At 34.6% G+C, this 24,569-nt stretch overlaps 1 protein-coding gene across 18 annotated transcripts in view; it reads right to left on the bottom strand.

Moving 5' to 3' along the window:
- The window catches only part of ATE1 (arginyltransferase 1), a 158,621-nt gene that overhangs the window by 93,775 nt on the left and 40,277 nt on the right, over positions 1–24,569 (bottom strand). For 14 of the 18 annotated variants that reach the window (XM_074233482.1, XM_074233485.1, XM_074233492.1 and 11 more), the window contains one exon: positions 18,694–18,726. The exons of the other annotated variants lie outside the window; for them this stretch is intronic. In XM_074233482.1, the coding sequence (XP_074089583.1) occupies positions 18,694–18,726 (33 nt within the window). The remainder of the gene's footprint in view (positions 1–18,693; positions 18,727–24,569) is intronic. 18 annotated transcript variants of the gene reach the window in all.

Here is a 24,569-nt window from a genome sequence, read left to right as displayed (position 1 = left end):
GGATGAAACAGGTTTTTTTCCATCCTCTAATTGGTATACCTATTAGGATTAGGCTACAGTCCCATCCAAGTCAAAATACAGGCCCCTAGGTGACCTTCACTTCTATTTTGGAAACCAATGCGTTAGATAAGCAGTTTCCAACTTTTTGGTGTCAGGACCTCTTTAATATTATTGAGAACCCCAAAGACCTATTGTTTCTATGTTTCTATATTGTTTCTATATGCCTGTCTATGGTGTTATGCCTATGGCTTCCTCTATCATCCTTTCCAGTAATGGCTTGCATCTTCACTATTCTTTACCACCCATAATCACTTCCAGATTTTCTCCCTTTCTCCATCCCTAAGTAATCTTTTTTTTTTCTAGTGCATCTATAAATAGTTCCTATCCAATCAAAATCCTGGTAGCTGTCATCTATAAACCCCATCCTCCCCAGATTATTCTCCTTTCTTCAATGAATTCAAAACTTGGTTTAAATTTTTCTCTTCCTCAACCCCTGCCCTCAAATAGGGGGCTTCCTTAAATACCCTAACCATCCAGTTCCAAAATGTACTCACTACTTCCCAGGAGCTACTCCTTCAGTCAACCTCAGCCACAAACCCTTGATTTTTGTCATTATCCACAAATGTACCACCACTTCTATGTCCAAAAATTCTGGAATCCTCTTCTTCCCTTACAAATCTAAGACCATGACCTCCTATCAACTTGACCTCTCAATAGCCATCTCTCCTACACTAACAACTGTCTCATTATCTTGACTTCTTGGTGAACCAATACAAGTCTACACCAACTTCCTCTTCTGAATTTCTAGTCCCCTTATCACATCACAAATCATCAAGCCTCAAACTCAGATCACCCTTCATCACCTTTATCCTACATATATGCTACTGAATGAAGGTGGAGAAGATCATCTAACTGTTCAAACCAGATCCACTTAATGTGATATAATCTTAACTGGGTCCTCACTGCTGCTTGGCAATCCTATTATATCTCCCTTATCAACTCACTATTCCACTTTCCACAATGTTCACAATTCCAACTGTCTTTCAGATATTAGAAAATGGATGTCCAAAAGGCATCTTAAACTTGATGTCCAATACCAGAACTCATTGTCTTTCTCCCTAACACAACCATATAACCCCATTGTGTAAGTGTAGAAGGCAATACCATCCTCCCAATTCCTAAGATTTATCTTGAGCTACTCATTATCTCTCACCACCACCTCCCATATCTAAATTGTTCCCAAGACTTACCGATTTCACTCTGATATCACTCTGTTGCTTGCCCTCCTCACCTCAAATCTGCAATTATTGTATTTGCCTGCTTATGGGTCACCTTGCAATCAAGTCTTGGAATCCAAAGCCTTCCTAAATCTGACTCCTACCCTCCATTCTTCTTACACCTTACTTCCTGACCCGAACCCTTCAATGGTCTCCTGGCTGATTCATAAACAAGATGTTCCCTCTCTTGCTTTGGGAATTTTCTTTGGCTGTGTACCATGTTCCTGTAAAGTCCCAACTAAAATCTCACCTTCTATTGGAAGCCTTTCCCAAACCCTCTGAATTCCGGTGCCTTCCCTCTGTAAGTCTTTCTTAATTATCCTTTATAGAGTTTGCTCTGTATATATTTGGTTACATGTTATCTCCTCCATTAGATTTTAAGGTCCTTGAGGGATTTGGGGGGGGTGTATCCCCAGTATTTAGCACAGTGGTTTGCACAGAGCAGACACATAATAAAAACATAAATGAATTAAAGAATGAAAGGGCTGCCAGGCAGCACAGTGGATAGAGTAATAGGAAGATTCCTTTTCCTGAATTCCTGTAACAGCTTCCCAACTGATTTCAGAAACTTGCTAGCTGTGTGACCCTGGGCAAGTCACTTAACCCCATTGCCTTGCCTCCACCCCCCAAAAAAATTAAGACTAGTCTAAAATAAAATGGAACATCTTAAGAGGTGGTGGGTTCTCCACCACCCCCTTTCCATGAGAGGGTATCATTCAATCAGAAGGGAAAGAATACCCACCTGTTCTCTCTTAAGTTTGCTACCATCTTCCTAGACAATCAGACTTAAAACTTAAATCTTTTTCAAACTTGTTCTCAAATCCAATCAGTTAACAAATCCTGTAAAACAGGTATGGCTCTCCAAACTGGCTCTTGAACCTGCTATCTCCTTTCAATTCTCATTATTAACCTAGTTCAGGTATTAAATATTTCTAGACTTTTTGTTATCCTTCAGCCATTTTTTATTTGTGTGATTTTTTTTGGCAAATGCTGGGATGGTTTGTCATTTCCTTCTCCAGACCATTTTACAGATAAGGAAACTGAGACAAACAGGGTTAAGTGACCTGCCCAGGATCTCACTGCTAGTAAATATCTAAGGCTAAATTTGAATTCAGGAAAAGGAATCTTCTTGACCCCAGGACTGGAACTCTATCCACTGGGTCACCTAGCTGCTCACTTCTAGACCAGACGGCTCCAGTTTTTCCACACAAATTCCTTCAATATGCTGTCAGAGTAATTTTTTCTAAATTAAGAGATGTATGCATGTCCTTTTCTTGCTTCAAAATCTCCACCAATCAAACAAACATTTATTAGGCACCCTACTTCATGCCAAAGTGCTAAGGATACAAAGACAAATAGCTCTCCAATTCCTACAGAATAAGTCTAACTACTTTAGCAAAGCCTTCAAAGATCTTTATAATATGATCCCAACAGTCTTATATATCACCACTTTTTTCCATATAAGGTGTCACCCTAAAGATGAATGTATTTAAGCCTTTGGTCATGTTTTTCACCCCACCTGGAATTCTCTTCTATCACCATCTTCCTACTCCAACTTACATCCTCTCTATTCTCCAATGGTCAATTTCAATTCAATCTCCTTAAAAATTTTCTTGATTCCTTCCAAACAAATGAAATTTCTGCTACTGAATCTTTACAGTATTTTGTTTGTAAATTTCTAAAAAGACATATTCCAATATATATCATATTTATTTGTGTACATATCTTTCTTGTGTACACATTCATGTGTACATATCTTTCTTCCCTACTGAGTATAAGCAGACCTTGGGTACAGAAACTAGATCTTAAAATACCTTCTTTTGGTGTTAATTCCAAAATACAATTCTTTCTTGCTCCTCTTAGCCTTCCAGATAATAGATCTTTTTTGTCTTATTTCTTTCTTTGCAAACAGACAGTTTCAAGTATTATTGTGGAATTTACAAAGTAATCATTAAACCCAAGCATACTATACTTGAGAAGTCTTCCAAATTTAAATACTAAGTTAATACAGACAACACATCCTATGATTAGTGGTCATAGTCACCAAATGTCTGGGCCCAATTGTCTCAGGTCCCTTTATTTTTTTTCCCTAACTTATCTATGGGCAATGTGTAAACTTTGCAAACACTCATTCAGCCAAATATTTTCTGAAAAAATTTTAAAACTTTGTCATCTGTATCCAGAGAAAGAATTGTGAACTTTGAACAAAGACCAAAGATTATTACCTTCAATTTAGAAAAAAAAAACCATTATTATGTAATTTTGCTATCTCTTACACTTTATTTTTCCTCCTTAAGGATATGATTTCTCTCTCATCACATTTGATTTGGATCAATGGATACCAAAGAAACAATGTAAAGACTAACAGAATGCCTTCTGTGGAGGGAGGGAAGCAAGAATGGAGGGAAAATTGTAAAACTCAAAATAAATAAAATCTAAAAAATTTTTAATATTTCAATGCCTTTTTTAACATTACTTTCATTTATAAATAAATAACCTCTCCTACACCCAGGTGAAAAAAGGGAAGCATAACCTAATTTTTGGCCTACAAGAAATATGCAGCTAATTGTTGAGTACTGATAAAGTCAAATAGAGATGTTATAACTTATAATTGATCAAAGAGATCGATCAGATAATATGTACAAATAACATCACATTAATAGGTTTAAAATCTATTTGGATGAATGCCAAACTATCATAATATATCTGGTAACTGTGACAATGTGCACCTGTTTGACTCACCTGCCTTCTGTACTTCATTTGTACCAAGAGTAAACATTAATATATATAAAAAGCAAAAAGAACAAAAACTAAGGCACACAACTAACTTTAAGGCCATGTCGAAAATGATAATATTTGGAGAGATTTAAGGAAGACTTCAAGGAGACATTTAAAAAAATTCCTCCCTTAACACCCACAATTCAACATCCTATGCCTTCACAAAAGTCTACTAGATTTGGGCGGCTAGGTGGTGCAGTGGATAAAGCACTGGCCCTGGAGTCAGGAGTACCTGGGTTCAAATCCGGTCTCATACACTTAATAATTACCTAGCTGTGTGGCCTTGGGCAAGCCACTTAACCCCATTTGCCTTGCAAAAACCTAAAAAAAAAAATAAAAATAAAAATAAAGTCTACCAGATTTTAGGATTACAGATACTATGATACTGTTAATAATAGAAGATTCTTGAAGAGGACCTCTGTGTATTTTGAAAAACTATTTTAAAATAAGCATTTCAGGTTATTTTCACAAAACAATGAATAGAATTTGAATGAATTCTTAAGAGTTAAATGCCCCCAAACCGTCAAAATTTTAAAAATCATTTAATAACTGCAAAATTGCCTAAGAGTCACAAAAAGTCAAAAATGAGTAAAAAATGACTTAACAACAAGAACAAAGAATATGCAAACGTAAGCATACATATTTATATACCCTACAGAACAGAAATTTTATCACGTCTTTTTCTAAAATCAATTATTATTGATATCAGTTAATTTATATATAGATAAAAGACTACTATGTTACAGTGACCAAGGAGATAAACTGATTAGGGAGAACTAAGAAAAGAGGATAGGAATAATCAAAAATGTCAATTCTTTTTGCCATGCCCACCTGTAAACTTTAGTGAATTGGCTAATGTGTGGAATGTGTTACAATACCTCTATCCCTCAGAAAAGAAACATTTGAGAACCAGAGTTCCCCAAAACCTTAGAGCATTTCCTAAGTTTTAGGGGACAACAGTAAGGATTATCATATTCCCCTGGACTAAGGGACAATTTTCATTATGTCCTTACTCTACTCATTTGCTTTAGATGAATGCCTCCAGGGAAGCAGCAAAGATGTATTATGAAAGAATGCTCTAAATCATTAAGAAAAAAATAAGTCAAATTAAAATATTTTCAGATTTTATCTCACAGCCAACACTTTTACAAAGTTGACAAACAACACAGTCAATAATGGAGAGACTATGAAAAGAGAGATTCACTAAAACATTGCAAGTGGAGCAATAAATTGGTGAAATTACTGGTAATTATTCTATAAAAGGCATTAATCTGTACATACCCTTTTGACTCAGAGATAAACTCTTAGCCATATATACCCCAAATCAAAGAAAGGTCTTATATGTACATATAAGTATGAATATTCTAAATGCACAGATGCACATACAATAAAAATGATGATGATGATGATGATGATGATATTTGTCTGTTGTTCTCAAAGAAGAACATGACATCAGGGAGGTGATGCCATAATAAGCACTTGAATTGGATTTGGGTGAGGGAGGTTGTGCTTAGTCACCAGTCTTACTTTCTCCTCCAGAGCCATCTGGGTCCAATGGCCAGATTATGAATCAGGACAACTGGAGATGGCCTTGGATGCAAGGCAATCAAGGCTAAATGACTTGCCCAAGTTCACATAGCTAGTAAGTGATAAATGTCTGAGGCTAAATTAGAACTCCTATCCTCCTGAGTCCAAGGCCAGTGTTCAATTTACTATGCCATCTATCTGAAAAATAAATATTCATAGCAGCACTTCCTGAAGTAGCAAAGATACTAGAAAGACAGCAGGTCCCCATTAAGTAGGAAACAAGCTCTGTTGGATAGATCTATGGAATACTATCACACCATAGGAAATGACAACTATAAAGAATTCAGAGTGAAGTAAGCAGTGATCACAATAATCCAAAGGAAAACACCTCAACACAATGAAAGGAGGACTGGACTCCAGAGAGGCACCTGATGGTGATGCAGGTCTACTCCCTCTCACCAGACAGAATATGGAACGAAAACGAATTTTCAAGTATTTCTTTGCTAATTAGTTGTGCATAACTCATTTTTTTATTATTTTTTTTGCAAGGCAAATGGGGTTAAGTGGCTTGCCCAAGGCCACACAGCTAGGTAATTATTAAGTGTCTGAGGCCAGATTTGAACTCAGGTACTCCTGACTCCAGGGCCGGTGCTCTATCCATTGTACCACCTAGCTGCCCCTTATTTTTTTTTTAAGTAGGGAGAACTGGGGAGTCACAGGAAATGTTAATGTAATAACAATTGACATTTCTTTAGTGTTTATTATGTCCCAGACACTATGTTGAGTGTTTTACAATTATTACTGTATTTGATCCTTACAACTCCCAAAGGAAGATGCTCTTAGGGATCACCACTTTACTAAAGAGGAAGTTAAAGCACACAAAATTTCAGTAACTTGCCCTGGTCAAAAAACTAATTTCCCTTTCCCTGGATGAAATTAAATCAGATGATTATGGGAGAACAAAAGTATAGTCTTAAGAATACCATGCCTACATGAGAACCTCAAGTTAATGAAAGTTTTCTGAATTCCAACTCTATGGGTTTATCTTTCTTGAGGCAAAATACACATCCTTATATCACAAGAGTAGGTAACGATTGTAGCTTTAATGGCACAACTAAGCATAAACTTCTGGTTTAAAAGGAAACTTTGAGCAAGGAGAAACGGCAATAGCACCCCATCTTACTCCCAAACAGTTACCATATTCAATTTTGTTTGCCACTAGGAGTAGAAATACTGCTTATAAAGGCAGGTGGTAGAGTAATTAATAGAGTGCTAGACTTGAAGCTAGAAGTGCCTAAATTCAAATCTTATCCAGACACCCTAGGTGTGGGGCCCTGGTCAAGTCACTTAACCTCTATCAAACTCAGTTTCTTCATCTGTTAAAAAAAGGGACAACAATAGCATTTAAATACATCATCATCATCATCATCATAACTAGCACTTATAGAGCAATTTAAAGTTTGCAAAGGGTTTCCCAAATATTATTTCATTTTATCTTCATAACATCAGCATAACAGGCAGCACAATAGATACTGCACTGGCCTACAATGTGGAGGCTGTAAGTTCAAATCTAGTCTCAAATAATTACAAGCTAGTAAAATCACTTAACTTGTATGCCTCAGTTTCTTCCTCTGTAAAAGGGTAATAATAGTACCTACCTCCTAGAGTTGTTGTTAAGTATCAAATGAGATAGTATTTAAGTCCTTGGTACCTCGTAAGAACTACAGAAGAGTAATTAGGTATTATTGTCACCTCAATGTTGTGAAACTAAGGCAGACAGAGGGGGAGGACTAGAATTCAGGTCTCCCTGACTCCAGTCTAGCCCTCTATTTACTGTGCCATGTTGATTTACTTCACCAGGTTATGATGAAGATCACAGAAGGAAGTCCATGTGAAATCATCTGGCAAAACTTTAACATGTTAGTCATTATTATGATTATAATTATGATTATGATTAGTGTAAAGGAATTCTTCAGTTCATGAAACTATGTCACTACAGGAAGGTTGGCTTGGCAGGCCTGTGGCTTCCCCCCAAGTCATGGGTCAGTCCCCAGACATAAGAGACAAGTATCACTTCCAGCCTCACCAGATAAATGCCCTCCCATTCCCAGTCAAAAGAGCAGTTCAGCAAAAAAAGGATTTTTTCTTTCCCCAGGAAGAGAAATGCCACTTAACAGTGAGACTGAACCTTGCAGGAGTCTTATTCTAGATACCAGATTTCTCATAATTTTAAAAAGAAGGTTGCAGTCCTATTTCAATCTGTTTTCAACCAACCATATTAATGTTACTCTATATAGCTCTTCACCAGCACAGAATACTGGAAAGTGATTACATACTTCCAAAATCTCAACTTCACTTTTTCTCTTTGCTAATTTCCATAACACATCCTTGAAACTCTGCTTAAACAACAAAATATGCTAGATAACAGGATTTTACAATCTATTTTATGAATTGTGTTACCTTCTAAACAACATAATTCCTTGGTTACACTAAACAGAAATGGATTACATGATTTATAACAGTAATAATGTAAATTTAGTCTGGTTTAACTGGTTTCCAAATGTTTCCTACATTTCCTTCTATAGCTCATTAACTTAAAATCATATTTAATAAGAAACATAACCAAAAAATCCCACCTAATGCAAGCCAAGAGGTAAGTCATCTACTTGAAAACATTTAATATCTCTTCAAATATAATCACTATAAAAAAAAGAAAATAAATAACTTCATGGTGTAGAACACACTTCTGATTTCTTCTAACATAAAATGACTAGTAATGATTTTCAAAATAGCATTTCATTTTTCCCTCCTTTTCACAATAATATATCAAAATATAAATATCAAGTATTAAGAAGCTATTATTTTTTTTAACAAAATACTTGAGTTAATAATGAAATGGACAAAGGAAGGTTCTATTTAGAAGAAACATGAGGTTGTGAATAGAGACCCAGATGCTAGCTCAGGGGCTGCCATATGACCTGGTTGGGGCTCTTTACCCTTCTGATCTCCAACTCCTTATCCTAAATTAATTTATTATTAAGAAAAAAATGCTCATAGTCATAATAACAACCTGTGATGAGAAAGAAAAAATTTCAATCATATTTTAAAAAGCAAGAAGGTAATGAGATAACTAAAAAGATTATGAAATTATTTCAATGTATATTGTTAAAGTTTTTTTATTACATTCCTCCTCAAAATAATATTTAAAGTTTTTAAAGTTCTTTTTTTCACTACTCTTAAGAGATAAAAATAAAATGCAATATTTAAAGCTTGCTGATCATTAGTTTCTAGTGATTTTAGTGGTGGAGACATAATCACACTCTAAACTACAATAATCAAAAAGCAAAGCCAGCAAAACAGTTATAGGGATTAAAAAGAAGAAAGGGGCAGTAAAAGCTTAAGGAAAGAAAATTGGATGTGGTCTCAATAGCTGCCATGGAGTCCCAGGCCCTAGGCAAGTCTAGCCCAGGAAAAATGAAGATTCCATCTTAAAGCGAAGAAGTGTACTTGAAAGATTCATAAATTATATACACATATAAAGCGTAATGAATAAATATTAAAGGTTGCAGCCTTGGAGAACATGATTTAAATAAAAGAACTAGGCAAAATATAATCTATCCTTAATTTGAAAAAGTTCAAGAAGATGTCCAGTGAAGAAGTCAGGAACCTCTCTATATAGCAAAAGCTATACACAGAATTTAAAAAACACTTGAAATCCAGAGTTAAATGCTTGTTCCATAAACAAAACACCTTTCAGTAAAAAATAAATTAATTTAAAAAAACACCAAAACAAACCCCAAAACACCTTTGAGGTATACATCAGGTCTCAAAATTTGGAAAGAGGCTCCAGAGTAGTTGTGGAACAGAGAGCAAGTCCCTGAGTCCTAGTCACCATCCTCTTGTTCTCTGAACATAGGATCTCACAACTAAAACCCATCCTGGGCTTCAATGAGCCAAATAAGTAGGTAGATCATACTGAATCTGGGAGCAGCAGCATGTTGTAGTACAGAGAATAAATGAACAGGATCAGGAATACGAGTTCAATCCCACTTTAATTGCTTACTAGTTATATGATTATGGGGGGAATCACCCAATCTTTCTAAACATGCTACCTAGCACCTTGCAGGGGTAGCTGGGTAGGGCAATATATACACTACCAGACCTGGAATCAGGGAGGCTCCTCTTCCTGAATTCAAATACAGCCTAAGATACTTACTAGCTGCTTGACCCTGGACAAGTCATGTAACCCTGCTTGCCTCAGTTTCCTCCTCTGTAAGAATGAAATAGACAATCCCTCTGGGGGGGTTGTTAAGAAAACCCCAAATGGAGTCATGAATAGTCCAACATGACTGAAATGACTCCACAATTATCTACCGTGAAGAGCCAAATAAAAATAAAGAATTGTACAAATGTTAAAGCACAACTCATAAATTTCAGCTACTGTTATTACCATCAACTGATAATTCTCCTGGATCAAGAACATACTTAATCTTCCTTCCCTTAGCCTAATGATGAAAGTTTTCTTTCCACACTTCCAGCTCCTCTATTTCTTCATCTCAGAAACCATTCCTGACACCATTTCTTTTTTTTTTTAGGTTTTTTTTGTTGTTTTTTTTGCAAGGCAATGGGGTTAAGTGGCTTGCCCAAAGCCACACAGCTAGGTAATTATTAAGTGTCTGAGGCCAGATTTGAACTCAGGTACTCCCGACTCCAGGGCCGGTGCTCTATCCACTGGACCACCTAGCCACCCCTCTGACACCATTTCTTAAAGAATAAGATGCCATCACATACCTATAACATTAATTGTTCGGTTCATCTCCAAGTGGAGGACATCCCTCTTCAATTTCTAATTATCTTCTATTACAAGAGGTGCTACAAATATTTTCATATATATGGGATCATCTCCTCTTTCTTGGACCCAGTAGCTATATCACTCGTTTAATGGATCTGCACAGCTCCTATTCACATTCCAGAACAGTTGAAGCAGATCACACCAACACTAGAAGTCCAGATTCAATACCTGTTTTTCCACAGTCCCTCAAGCATTTGCCATTTCTCATTTTTCGCAAATCTGATGGGTATGAGGTAGTGCGTCAGAGTTGTTTGAATTGCATTTCTCTAAATATTACTGATTTAGAGCATTTTTTCATATGATTATTCATAACTTAAGATTTCTTTCTCTAAAGACTGCCTAGTAAATACACTTTGGCCATATCAGTTGGGGAATGGCTTTTATTTTTATAAATTTGAATTAGTTCGAGGCTGGATTTCTGAACCAAGTAAAAGAAGCAAAAATAAAAATATAGTAATTTTCATTTCATGAAACTGAGAGCATTTAACACAATTAGTATAAAAAATAAAGTATTCAACTTAAGGGGAAGAAAATCTCTGCATAACGTGTCTTTGGCAAGTGACTAAAATCTAAGATAATATATATATATATACTTAACATAAGTATATAAAACAAAAGTCACTTTCAGGTGGACTGGTTAAAAATATGAAGCAAAACCTATAAAATAGGTTTTAAAAAACGTGTTCCAAATTTCTTTCCAGAATTGTAACAATTCCTAGCCTACAGTGTTTAAGTGACTGTTTTTCCACAATCCTTACAAAACTGATTATTCCCATCTTTGTCAGTTTAACTGAGCATGAAGCAAAACCTCAGAGTTGTTTTGATTTACTTTTTTATTATTAGGGATTGCATTATCATATAATCCACACCTTTCTACCTTCTTTATGAGGTAGAGCAGGGATCTACCCTTTGATCAGGGATCCCTCCCACTACTAAATACTCCAAAAAAAGTCAATGACAAAAATAAGGGTCTCTTTTACACCAAAATGTTTAATGTAGCACAATGCATTAAATGTTGAGGTAACAAGGTGGTATAGTATTAGTCAGAGGCTTGAACTCAAATCTAGCCTCAAACACTCCTGGCAAATTTCTTAATCTATCTCAGTCTCATGATGCCTCACCTATAAAATGGATAATGACAATATCTATCTCCCAAAGCTGTTATGAAGATAAAATGAGTTATGTGTAAAACCTAAAGAGCTATTTGAATGCTAGTTAGAACAATTAATAGTAGTTTATAATCAGATGTGTTAAGTAAATTAAATTATAATTTCATTATAGTTAGTGATGGTGATTATATTTTATCATTAAAATTGTAATTGTTATATCTCATATAGTAATAATTTTGTTTTATTACAACTACATGTAAATTACTAATATAAAATATAATACATTATTATTATTATCTTAGTAATAAAAAATCTGGAATTGTATTTTCTTTTTCATATAACACAAAAGACAAAAAATTACAGTAGATGCCTTTGATCCATCAATACCACTACTGGATCCCCTGAAGAGATGATGAAAAAGGGTAAAAACATCACTTGTACAAAAATATTCTTAGCAGCCCTGTTTGTGGTGGCAAAGAATTGGAAATTAAGTAAATGTCCTTCAATTGGGGAATGGCTTAGCAAACTGTGGTATATGTATGTCATAGAACACTATTGTTCTATTAGAAACCAAGAAGGATGGGAATTCAAGGAAGCCTGGAAGGATTTGCATGAACTGATGCTGAGTGAGATGAGCAGAACCAGAAAAACACTGTACACCCTAACAGCAACATGGGGGTGATGATCAACCTTGGACTTGCTCATTCCATCAGTGCAACTATCAGGAACAATTTGGGGCTCTCTGTAATGGAGAATACCATCTGTATCCAGAGAAACAACTGTGGAGTTCGAACAAAAACCAAGGACTATTACCTTAAATTTAGGGAAAAAAAACTGATATCTTATTGTCTGATCTTGCTACCTCTTATACTTTCTGTTTCTTCCTTAAGGATAGGATTTCTCTCTCATCACACTCAATTTGGATCAATGTATACCATGGAATCAATGTAAAGAATGACAAATTGCCTTCTGTAAGGGGTGGGGGGAGGTAGAGGAAAAATTGTAAAACTCAAAATAAATAAAATCTTTAATCGAAAAGAAAAAAATTAAAAAAATTAAAGTAGATGCCTAAATGGCAAATAAACCTAAGATACATAACTAAAAATTAAATGATTATCTGATCTAAGAAACTAACTATACAAAGAAGCATGGAAACACTTATACAAACAGTAAAGTTAGCAACCAAAAAATGAGTACAACAATGTAAAAGGAAAGAATTAGAAGAAATCAAAACTGAAAGCTATGAAATTGTACTAATCAAGCCAGGTACTAAAGAAAAGAAACAGAAGAACGTACCAACTTCCTGTTTCTTACAGACATGGGATACTATAGATATTCTACACTGTAAGTAATAGCAGATTGGTGTGATTTGTTGTCAGTTTTGGTGATTTTTTTTTTCTTTTCATTGATATGTTAAAAGAGATAAACCTCTGAAAAGAGTAGAGGGGAAGATATATTTTAGGAAGTTTGGATGAGGTTAAAAAAATAAAATCAACAAAAATGTTTAAATTTAGGTATGATTTGGGAATCCAAAGGAAAAGGGAAACTAAAAGATGAATATTAGACCACCAGTTGAATGTCTAAGATATAAGATATATATATATAGATATATATATATATATATATATATATATATATATAGCTAAAAAAGGAAATCAGAAATGTTATAAAGGAAGTTAAACTGGGAAAAAAAAATCTAAGTTATATACCCACATAATGGCTAGTTGTTTGTTTTTTCCAAATAATTCTCCTGTCACTGTCAACCTCCAAAATGGGGATGAGACTACAGCCTACTCAATCTGCTGGCTGAATATGTCTCAAAAAGAGAGAATTTCAAGAATCTCTTAGTCTCTGATATATAATCCCTTTTATTTAACTGAATCTAATTGAAGACATCTGTAACTGGTGCCACACAAAATTTAATTCACATTTAGAAATGCCAATTTAAAAAAGTCTATAAGAGAGAAGTCTGATATAAACCTAACAGAGCAGGGTGCATCAGCATCTACAAAATCACACAAAATTAGGAATATAATAAGAATATGTTGCCTAACTTGACGAGGTGATAAAAACCCCGTTTTCTATAAAGCTTAATAAGCTCTATTAGTCTTGAGCTTGCAGGAATGTGAGGGGGTCAGCTCCACAGAGAAAAGTAACTGAAGCTCCACACATGGCTTTATTCAAATAGCAACATATCAAATTACTGATGTAATTACTATAACCTGACAATTTCATTAGAGTCATGTGGTAGTTAACTCTTTAGGACACATAAAAAGTCCCTCCAAAAATACCACATAGTTCACTCCTATTTTGATTTGTAAACTACAAAAAAAATTTGAAGTTTTACCCTAAACTGCAAATTTGATGGTTTCTCCCCATCAAAAGAAAAAAAAATTATTTCTCCTTCATCAAACTTCCATTATTTGCTTTTCCAAGCCTTTATTTAAATGGAGAAATTAGCATGTTTCTAAATATACACGATTTCCAAATACCATCACCTAAACTGATAGGCTTCGCCTTAGAATAGAAAAAGGGTTAATTAGAGAATTTAAATGCTGCTGTTAAAAGATGTGTATGTGGTTCCAAAACTAGAGTTTTATTATAATCTAATGCCACAACAGACAAATACATACCTAGAGCTTCAGGTTTAGAAAGGGATTTTAGTCATCAATAATTTTGATGCTATCCCACCTCTCACCCTGCAGTTTGGTTAATACTACAAGTCTAGTCTAGGTAAACTCCAGGATATGACATTCTCCTGCTCATGTAGATTAGTAACCTGTCTCTAACATAATCTTAAAAACACTTGGCCATGGTTTGACTCCAGCTCATTAGACTGAGTATTAGGTAGTCATGCAAAGATAAAAATGACAGAAAAGATTCTGAGAAAGCAGATTTCAAAAAAATTAAAAGGAAGGATATGGACTAAAATTCTATAGGAGGAAAAGAAGGTTGGCAGATGCTAAATAAAACAATTATGTATTGATGATGAAACAAGTCTCCTACCTCTTGACAAAGAAAAGCTACAGTAGAGGTGAAGAAAAAGATATTTCAATTAAGGATAATTTGTTATTTCTTTTCTTAGCAATAACTATCTCCTAATAAGGGAAGAAGGAGGTTGGAGGAAGGACACAAAATGAATGAGTAGTGACAGAGATAAAAAAAAAGAAGCATCTTAAACATCTTAAAATAGACAAAATGAAACTTCAGAAAAGGACATAAATCATGCAAAAAAATTATCACATTGTTAAATTTAAAATACTTTTAAAAGAGTCAAGGAGCAAGGGGTAGCTAGGTGGCGCAATGAATAGAGCATCGGCCTTAGAGTCACGAGTACCTGGGTTCAAATCCAACCTCAGACACTTGATAATTACCTAGCTGTGTAGCCTTGGGCAAACCACTTAACCCCACTGCCTTAAAAATCTAAAAAACAAAACAAAAAACAAAAAGAGTCAAGGAGCAGACATACATGGGTCCATGTACAATCTTGGTTTTTTCCTTGCGTATTAAAATATGTTTCTTGATGACTGAAGGGCATAATAGAAAATTTTTTAGAAAAATGAAATTTCTTCAGAAATTATTTTCCTCACTCAAGGACAATATAAATGAAGAAAAAAAACCCAGAAAACCCAAATAACTCATAAACATAGATTTTTAAAAAGAAATATACTGGAAAGGCAGTCAAAAAACTTAATAGCCCTACCTAAAACCACATCATGGCTACAAGTATGTATGTGTCAGCAGTACCTAAAGCCCAGAATGATCTAACATTGAGAAGAATAGAAAGAACACAAAGGGACTGTTCTTTCATTGGTGTTAGGGAAAAGGAAATTCAAAAAAGAGACATGTCAGCAGTGGAAATAATGAAACTAAAATGGCTAACAGGTTGCTCATCCCCAAGGTTAAGAAGATAGTCTGGAGGATAGCTAGCTGTCCTTAATTAATTTAAGTCATCTTAATCTGCCAACCTTGGACTGGAAGATGTGGCTGCTAAGCTAAGCCACTGTCCATAATTTTTAAAAGAACAGTGGGAAAAGGGAGAGGAACAATAATAATAATAATAATAAAGAGCAAAAAGAAGGAATTCATCATTTATGGCTAAAGGGACTTCAGGATCACCTATTGAAATCTCCTTATTTTACAGATGAAGAAACAGGCTCAAGAGGTGAAAGTCACAAGTTCAAATGCTCTGGGAGCCAGTGGTAGAGCTGGCATTTGAAATGAGGTCCTCTAATGTCAAAGTCAGTGTTCCTTCTCCTTCATGCTTCTTTTAATAAATAATGCACACTATAGCCCAGTAAGCTTAACTGCAATTTCTTGAAAAATTCTACAAGGAACCATTAGAAAAAGAAGCAGCAATTGTAAAGACCTAGCATAGGATCATTAAGCACATATCAAGAACTTGCCAGGAAAGCAATAAGTATAATAAATATAACAAGATAAATGTGTCATTCAGTCATTTTTTCAGTCATGTTTGACTCTTCATGACCCTATTTGGGGTTTTCTTGGCAAAAATACTGACACGATTTGCCACTTCCTTTTCCACTAACAACATAAATGCAAAGAACAACAAAATAACAAAAAATTAATACTGTGAACTGACTAGTCAGGCCCCAAAAGATAAAATATCTTGCCACCTTATTTGAAAAAGTGGGGATTACATGGCATATGTCAAGTTTTTTTTTTATCATGTCAGTGTTGCACATTTTTTTTCTGGCTTTCTGGGAAGGAAAAGATGGAGAAAAATGTAGTAAAATGACCAAAAATAACAAAAATAGATTAACTTCATTTCCCTTTTTGACAGGATTACTAAATGGAAAATGGGAGAAATATTAGAGATTTAAGTGACCTATCTTTAGCAAAGACTTTAGGGAAAAAAACAACCATTTCATATTATTCTTGTAGAAAAGACAGATAAACTAAATTATTATACAATTAGATTATTAGAGAGTTGGAGTAAAAATCTAGGTATTAATGGTTCAATGTCAATGAGACAGATCTTCAGTGGAGGAGATTTCCCTAAGAACTTGGCAATGTGTGGTTAAACATTTTTTACCATTTCAATAAATATAGTTGGCAGGCTGATCAAAACTGAAAATGACACAAGGTTAGGAAAAATAGACAATATACTAGATGACATACAGGATTCAAAGAGATCTTGACAGGCTAAAACATTGGGCTGGATATTAGATGAAATTCAAGAGGAAAAAATATAAAGTCATATTTGGATACAAAAAAAAAATCAACCTTACAAGGAAAAAACATGAGAGAGGCATGGTGAGAAAGCAGTTTTTTGAAAAAAGATTTGAGGTTTTAGTAACCTGCAAATTCAACATGAGTCAACAATGTGATATGCCAACCAGAAAAAAAAAACCTAATACAATGTTTGACTGCATTATAAATGGCATAGCTTTCAGGATAAGGAAGGTTATAATTCTACTTTATTCAGATCTCATCAGGAGTACTGTGCTCAGTTCTGGGGATCATGACAGAGGACTATATCCTCCAAGAAGGAGAGTATCCAGAGAGACAAGAAACCCCAGTGAATGGAGAAGGGGAGTCCATCACATGAAGACTGTCTAAATTACCTGGGTATGATTAGCCTGGGGAAGAGAAAACTAGGACAAAGACATGTTAGCTGCCTTCAAGTATTTGAAGTGCTGTGGTGGAGGAAGAATAATATTTGTTCTGTCTGTCCCCATGGGGTAGAAACAGGAACAATAAGCAAAAATTGCAAAGAGGTAAATTTTAACTTGATGTCAGAAAAAAATTCCTAACAATTAAAGCTACTGACCAAAACTGGAATGAGCTACTTCAAGAAGTGGTGTACTGTCTTTCCTTGGAGGCAGATGAGTATTTCTCAAGAATGTGAGCATGAAGATTCTTTTTGTGTATGAGTTAAACTAGATGGCCACCACAATCCCTTCCAAATCTCAAATTTGTGATTCTCTGCCTTCTCCCTCTCTCTAAAAATTAAGTGAAATGTACAACTTTTCCCCCCATTTATTCTTCCACAAGCTAAAGTCTATTCTCAACTATTGTTAACTCCTTGAGAAAAGTAGTTTTTTCTTACTTTTTTTGTATTATTGTTGCTGTGGAAATACAACAATTTTCATATTCTGTGCCTTTCTATAGTAAATTACATCATATGCCAAAGCTGACTTTGTTATTCTGAGAAATTATGTTTTGTAACATTCCTTGCTGCTACTCTTTGAGAAGCAGTTCTGAGAAAGACCTCCCTTATACAAGACCTTGAATTGATAACAGCCATCTAGGGTACCCTGACATTGCCAGTGAAATAGGAACCCACCAGTCACTGGAAGGCTCCCACAAGGACAGGGAAACAGAGGCAGGAGCCCAGTATGATAACAAACTGTTAGTTCTATTTCCCAAAATGAGCCTATTACCCTTGAATACTCTGACATAATTCTTTTTCCGATGCCTCCACCAACCCATAACACCTTTCCCAACATATGGAATCATCTCCTGAACCCCTATATGAATCCTAGCTTTTTCTCCTGCTTATCCAGATAGAGCCTACAATCACCTTGCACTTGCAAAATAAAATATCTCATCACCCTGAGTAGTGAGTCATGAAATTCTTTGACTTTTCAAACCCTAGCTCTTCACCTGAGGCCCAAACTGTTTCACAATTGAGTAAAGATTGGAACTTTTAGAAGCACTCAAAAAATACCCAATGAATTGAAAAGGAATAATATTAATATTGTCTTAAGTAATGCTTTAAAACTAAGGTCAAATTAAGCAAGGATTTATAAATGAAAGAGAATACAATGAAAATGGTCTTTCATATTATCTATCATTTCTTTTTTTTTTTTTGCAAGGCAAATGGGGTTAAGTGGCTTGCCCAAAGCCACACAACTGGGTAATTATTAAGTGTCTGAGACCGGATTTGAACCCAGGTACTCCTGACTCCAGGGCCAGTGCTTTATTCACTATGCCACCTAGTGGCCCCCATTATCTATCATTTCTACAGGAACTGTCTTCATCTCCATCTTCATCCTTGATCAATTTTGCTGAAAATTACATGTCCAAACACCACAAACTAGTATATTTTATTATACATGCCTATAAAAATTACTAAAATAACAAATATGCTATAAGAATCTAAAATAAATGAGCAAATGCTTACCTCCAGTGGTGAAGTACAAAGGAATCTCGTGAACTGCATAGCAGGGATTGAAAAGAATCACATTCCCCCAGAAAAGACACACACAAAAAGAAAAATAAGAAAAAAATTAAAATTAAAAATCTATTTTAAATAATAATTGTATCCTTAAATATACTAAGAAAAGATATAGCTGTAAATCCTTAAGTTACTGAAAAGTTTAAATCTATCCTTTTTGGCATCTTCAGCTCTAGTTTTTTTTTTTTCTATTGTGCCCATGTATCTGGCTTCCTAAAGTTTAGGATGCATGCACAATTCTGTGAAAGTGAAAGTATTACAAGGGACTAAAGGCCTCCTAAGTCCCAGTTTTCAAACAGAGTTGGATGACTTGTCAATGATGCTGTAAGCAGCAATTAGTGAATCATATTTGAAGGACAGGCCTGAAAGATTCCTTCCAACTTTAAGAGTCTATGCTTAAGTCAATATACATATATATATATATATATATATATATATATATATATGTATGTACAGGTATATATACATGTATATATAATTTTGCTTAAGTATAATTAATAAAAGTAAAAGAATAAGTTCCAAGTAACTTTCTGGGTATTCTTCTGGTTTTCTCAAATCCCCTCTACCTTAAACAAAATTAATGGATTTTTACAAGCAAACTAATTTTAATACCATGATACAAAAATATAAGTAATAAATTTATATTAGATATTTTACATATTATTGTTGCCTTTCTTTCCTCCTGCTCTCTGGCCCTCTACTCATTATAATAAATTAACTCATGTGGTAATAAGTTTGTATTATCTTAAAATTTTAAAGTTTATAAAACATATTATAGTATAATCTGAAGATCTAAGTTCAAATTTCATCTCTAATACTTAATAATTGGGTCACCAGGGGGAAAGTAACTTAATTTCTCTAACCTTCAGTTTCTTCATCTACAAAATGCAAATAATGTTCATGGTGCCTACCTCATAGGCTTGTGATCAGTAACAAATAAAGAAATGCATATGATATACTAAAAACTTTATAAATACCAGCTACTGTGGTATCCAAAAAAATTAAGTAACATATTAACACCATTACTATTCCTTTACCTAAACAAAAAGAATTGTAGTTTTTTTCTCTTTACTATTAGGTGAACATTCTGGAAGTGTATACCAAGTGATCAAATCATCACCATTATGGCTATGTACCACAATCTGAAGAAATTTTTTAAAACTCTTATAAGAGATCTAGGTAGCAAATTTCCACCTTTCCTAGAATAACAAAATGTTTAATAATAATTAATAATAGTATATTTATATAATGGTTAATAGTTTACAAGTCCTGTCTTCCCAATATGATATTTAATAACCACATTTCACAAATTAGAAAACTGAAGTTTCAAGAAATTAAGTGACTAACAAAGTTGGGACTTAAACTTATCTAACTCCAAATTTAATGCTCTTTGAACAATATTCAGATATATTTAATTTTTTAAAAATAATTTTTGGCATATTGAACTAACAAGTATGAACATTTTATTTATAAAGAACAGGAAGAGTCTGTACATGAAACCCTGAATCTCCATTACATCTGGTTTTTAAAAGTATATTCTGACATTCTACACACTAGTTTCAAGGCAATCCAGTTTTTGTGTTTACCTCTGAACCTTTCTATTCTACAAACTTTTAAAAAGTTTTTAACATTCTTTTGTCTCACTATCACTACCTATGGTTCCCTGTTCCCTAAATTTTTTTCATACAAAACCCTCCCTTTTGGAATTATCAGCATAGTTAGTCAAAACAAAACCCACATGCTTAAGTCTTTCAGAGGGACTTTTCTTTACAAAACTGCAGTCTCTGAAAAATTCTTCTCTTCATTCATTTCTTTCACTTTGCATCAGATAATATGTCTTCCCAGATTTTTCTGAATCTAGCTTTTTTATAATTTCTTTTGATACAATAATAGTTCCCTATTATTTAGCATAATTATTCCTTTATTCCCTATTGATGAACAGTTCTTTACAATAAATATCTTGTTATACATAAGACCTAAAACATGAATCCCAAAGTAATCAAATATAATCCAGAATTAGTTTTATTTTGCAAGGTTTACAATTGTTTGATTTGGGGAGTTTTATATATAGGAAGTAGCACATATACAGAACAATATGATGGCAACTGGCAAAGAATTTTATTGCTCTTAAATATAAAGACAATTACTATGTATTGATACCTGCATCTAGCTCAATGATGTATATATATTTTCCTTAAATTTCTATTTTGAGACGGAACATTTACAAAAGAGATCTAAAAACTTCCTTTCCCTTTGAAGTTACAAAAACATGAAATACATAAATCAAAGTAATCATCCTCTGAAGTATCCATATCCGTACTATCAACCATAAACAAAGATTTCAAACTCTGTTAGATTACTAAAAAAAGCCACAGGCATTTTACTTTATCTGTTAACTATTTACCTCTCTTACATTAATATATTTTGAGGAATAAGTTATTTAGAAAATTAAATATCATTACAAAATAAACTTTCTATATTAATACCACATTTAGAATCCTTTAGGGGGGCAGAGACAAGATCGCAGAGAGAAGCTTTCCCTGAGCTCTTCTCAGCTCTCCTAAAAAATCTTAATTAAACCACTAAATGGAGATAGGACCCCAAAAGACAGAGTAGAACAAATTTAACAGCTTGAGATATCTTCGAGGAACTTAGGAAAGGTTTGTCTCACTCAGATTAAAGGAGAACATGGCTCATCCCAGGGGAGGGTGGTGAATCTAGCAGGAGGCTCTCAGTTCTAGCACAGATCAGTAACTGAGATCCAGTTTAACAAGTGAGTGGCACAGCAAACCACCTGAGAGACCCAGCATGGAGGCCAAATTGTGAGCCCCAGAACCACAGTGCAACTGGTGCCAGACAGCATAATGGGGAAGCCTTTAGCACCTGAGGCTACTGCCCACAGAAGGTCAGGGAGCAGGCCGCTGACCCCGAGCCCAAGAAGCTTGGGACAATGCCCTCCTGTGGCTCAGGAGCAGAGTTCAATTTCAAAAACCATAAACTAGGCTAAAAATGAGTAAAAAACAGAAAAAAAGCCTTAATCATTGAAAGCTACTATGGTGATAAAGATGATCAAAACACCATTTCAGAAGATACTGGAAAAAGGCCTTCATGTGAAGCCCCAGAGTAGAATATGAATTAGTCTCAAGCCCAAAAGTTGTCTTGAAAGAGCTCAAAATGGGGTGGTTAGGTAGTGTAGTGGATAAAGCACTGGCCCTGGAGTCAGGAGTACCTGGGTTCAAATCCAGTCTCAGACACTTAATAATGACCTAGCTGTGTGGCCTTGGGCAAGCCACTTAACCCCTTTGCCTTGCAAAAAAAAGAAAAAAGAAAGAGCTCAAAAGAGATTTTTAAAATCAAGTAGAAAAATTGGGAAAAGAAATGAGAGGTATGCAAAAGAGGGACAACAGCTTGGAAAAGAAAGGATTGTAAGTGACTAAAGAAAATAATTCCTTCAATAATACAACTGGTCAAATGGACAAAGAAAACAACTCTTTAAAAAACAGAATTGGGCAAATGGAAAAAGAAAATCACTCCTTCAAAAATACAACTGACGAAATGGAAAAGCTAACTGAAGAAAACTATTCCTTAAAAATTGTAATTGGACAAGTGTGAGTTAATGATTTTATAAGACATCAAGGAAACAGTTAAGCAAAATTAAAAAATGAAAAAAAAGAAGAAAATGTAAAATACCTCATTGGAAAAACAACTAATCTAGAAAATATATCCAGAAGAGATAATGTAAGAATTACTGGATTACCTGAAAGCCATGATCAAAAACAGGAATGAGATGATCAGTGTTGGAAGGGATATGGGAAATCTGGGACACTAATACATTATTGGTGGAACTGTGAACTCATCCAACCTTTCTCGAGAGCAATTTGGAATTATGCCCAAAGGGCAACAAAACTGTGCATACCCTTTGATCCAGCAATACCATTACTGGGTCTACAGCCTGAAGAGATGATGAAAAAGGGCAAAAACATCACTTGTACAAAAATATTCATAGCAGCCCTGTTTGTGGTGGCAAAGAATTGGAAATCAAGTAAATGTCCTTCAATTGGAGGATGGCTTAGTAAACTGTGGTATATGTATGTGATGGAACACTACTGTTCTATTAGAAACCAGGAGGAAAAGGAATTCAGGGAAGCCTGGAGGGATTTGCATGAACTGATGCTGAGTGAGATGAGCAGAACCAGAAAAACATTGTACACCCTAACAGCAACATGGGAGTGATGATCAACCTTGATGGACTTGCTTATTCCATCAGTGCAACAATCAGAGACAATTTGGGGGTTGTCTGCAATGGAAAATACCATCTGCATCTAAAGAAAGAACTGTGAAGTTTGAACAAAGACCAAAGACTATTACCTTTAATTTAGGGAAAATAATCATTATCTTATTATGTAATTTTGCTATCTCTTATACTTTATTTTTCTTCCTTAAGGATATGATTTCTCTCTCATCACATTCAATTTGGATCAATGTATACCATGGAAACAATGTAAAAACTAATAGACTGCCTTCTGTGGGGGATGGGGGGAGGTAAGTAAGATTACGGGAAAAACTGTAAAATTAAAAATAAATAAAATCTTTCAAAAATAAAAAATAATATCAGCTTAAAAAAATAGGAACCTAGAAGACATCTTTCTTTTTTTTGGGGGGGGTTGCAAGGCATTGGGGTTAAGTGATTTGTTCTAGGTCACACAACTAGTAAGTAATTATTAAGTGCATGAGGCTGCATTTGAAATCAAATCCTCCTAATTTCTAGGCCATGGCTCTATCCACTGCTCTACCTAGCTGCCCCTGGAAGATACCTTTCAAGAAAATATCAAGAGAAAACTGCCCTTGATATCCTAGAACCAGAGGGTAAAATAGCAAGAATCCACCAATCACCTCTGAAAAGGGATCACACAATGAAAAGGACAAAAATATTATAGCCAAATTCCAAAATTATCCAATTCAAGAGAAAACACTACAGGCAGCCAAAGAGAAACAATTCAAGGAGCCAGAGTCAGGATTCCACAGGACTTGGCAGCTTCAGCATTAAAGGATCATAGGTCCTGGAATATGATGACATTCTGCAGGCCAAAAGAGCTTGGATTACAACCAAGAATCAACTAACCAACACAACTGTTTAAAAAAAAAAAAGTTAAGGGGGGGGGGGCGGCTAGGTGGCACAGTGGATAAAGCACCTGCCCTGGAGTCAGAAGTACCTGGGCTCAAATCCAATCTCAGACACTTAATAATTACCTAGCTGTGTAGCCTTGAGCAAGCCACTTAACCCCCATTTGCCTTGCAAACACTTAAAAAATAAATAAATGAATAAAGTAGGAGAGAGAGAAAGAGAGAGAGAGAGATCACTGAATTGGGCATGTAACTTAAGAAGCTAGAAAAAGAACAATTAAAAATTCCGAATTAAATTCCAAATTCTAAAAATCAAAAGAGAAATGAATGAAATTGAAAGAAATCTATTGAATTATAAAAAGAATAAAATGTTTGTTTTATAAAAAAAATTAATAAAATATACAAATCTTTCATTATTCTGATTTAAAAAAAGAAAACCAAATTACAATAAAGCAATGAAAAGGGTGAATTCACTATCAATGAGCAGGAAATGAAATTGAGAACTACTTTGCCCAACTATATGCCAATAAATCTGACAATATAAGTGAAACACATGAATATTTATAAAAATATTAACTGCCCAGATTACATAAAGAGGAAATAAAATATTTAATGCCATTACAAAAAAAAGCTGAACAAGCCATTAATGAACTCCCTAAGAAAAAAATCACCAGGACCAACCAGATGGATTCAGAAGT

This window comes from Macrotis lagotis, chromosome 4 (genome assembly GCF_037893015.1).
Source record: "Macrotis lagotis isolate mMagLag1 chromosome 4, bilby.v1.9.chrom.fasta, whole genome shotgun sequence".
In the NCBI taxonomy this organism is placed as follows: domain Eukaryota; kingdom Metazoa; phylum Chordata; class Mammalia; order Peramelemorphia; family Peramelidae; genus Macrotis; species Macrotis lagotis.
This window is presented reverse-complemented; position numbering and strand designations above follow the sequence as displayed.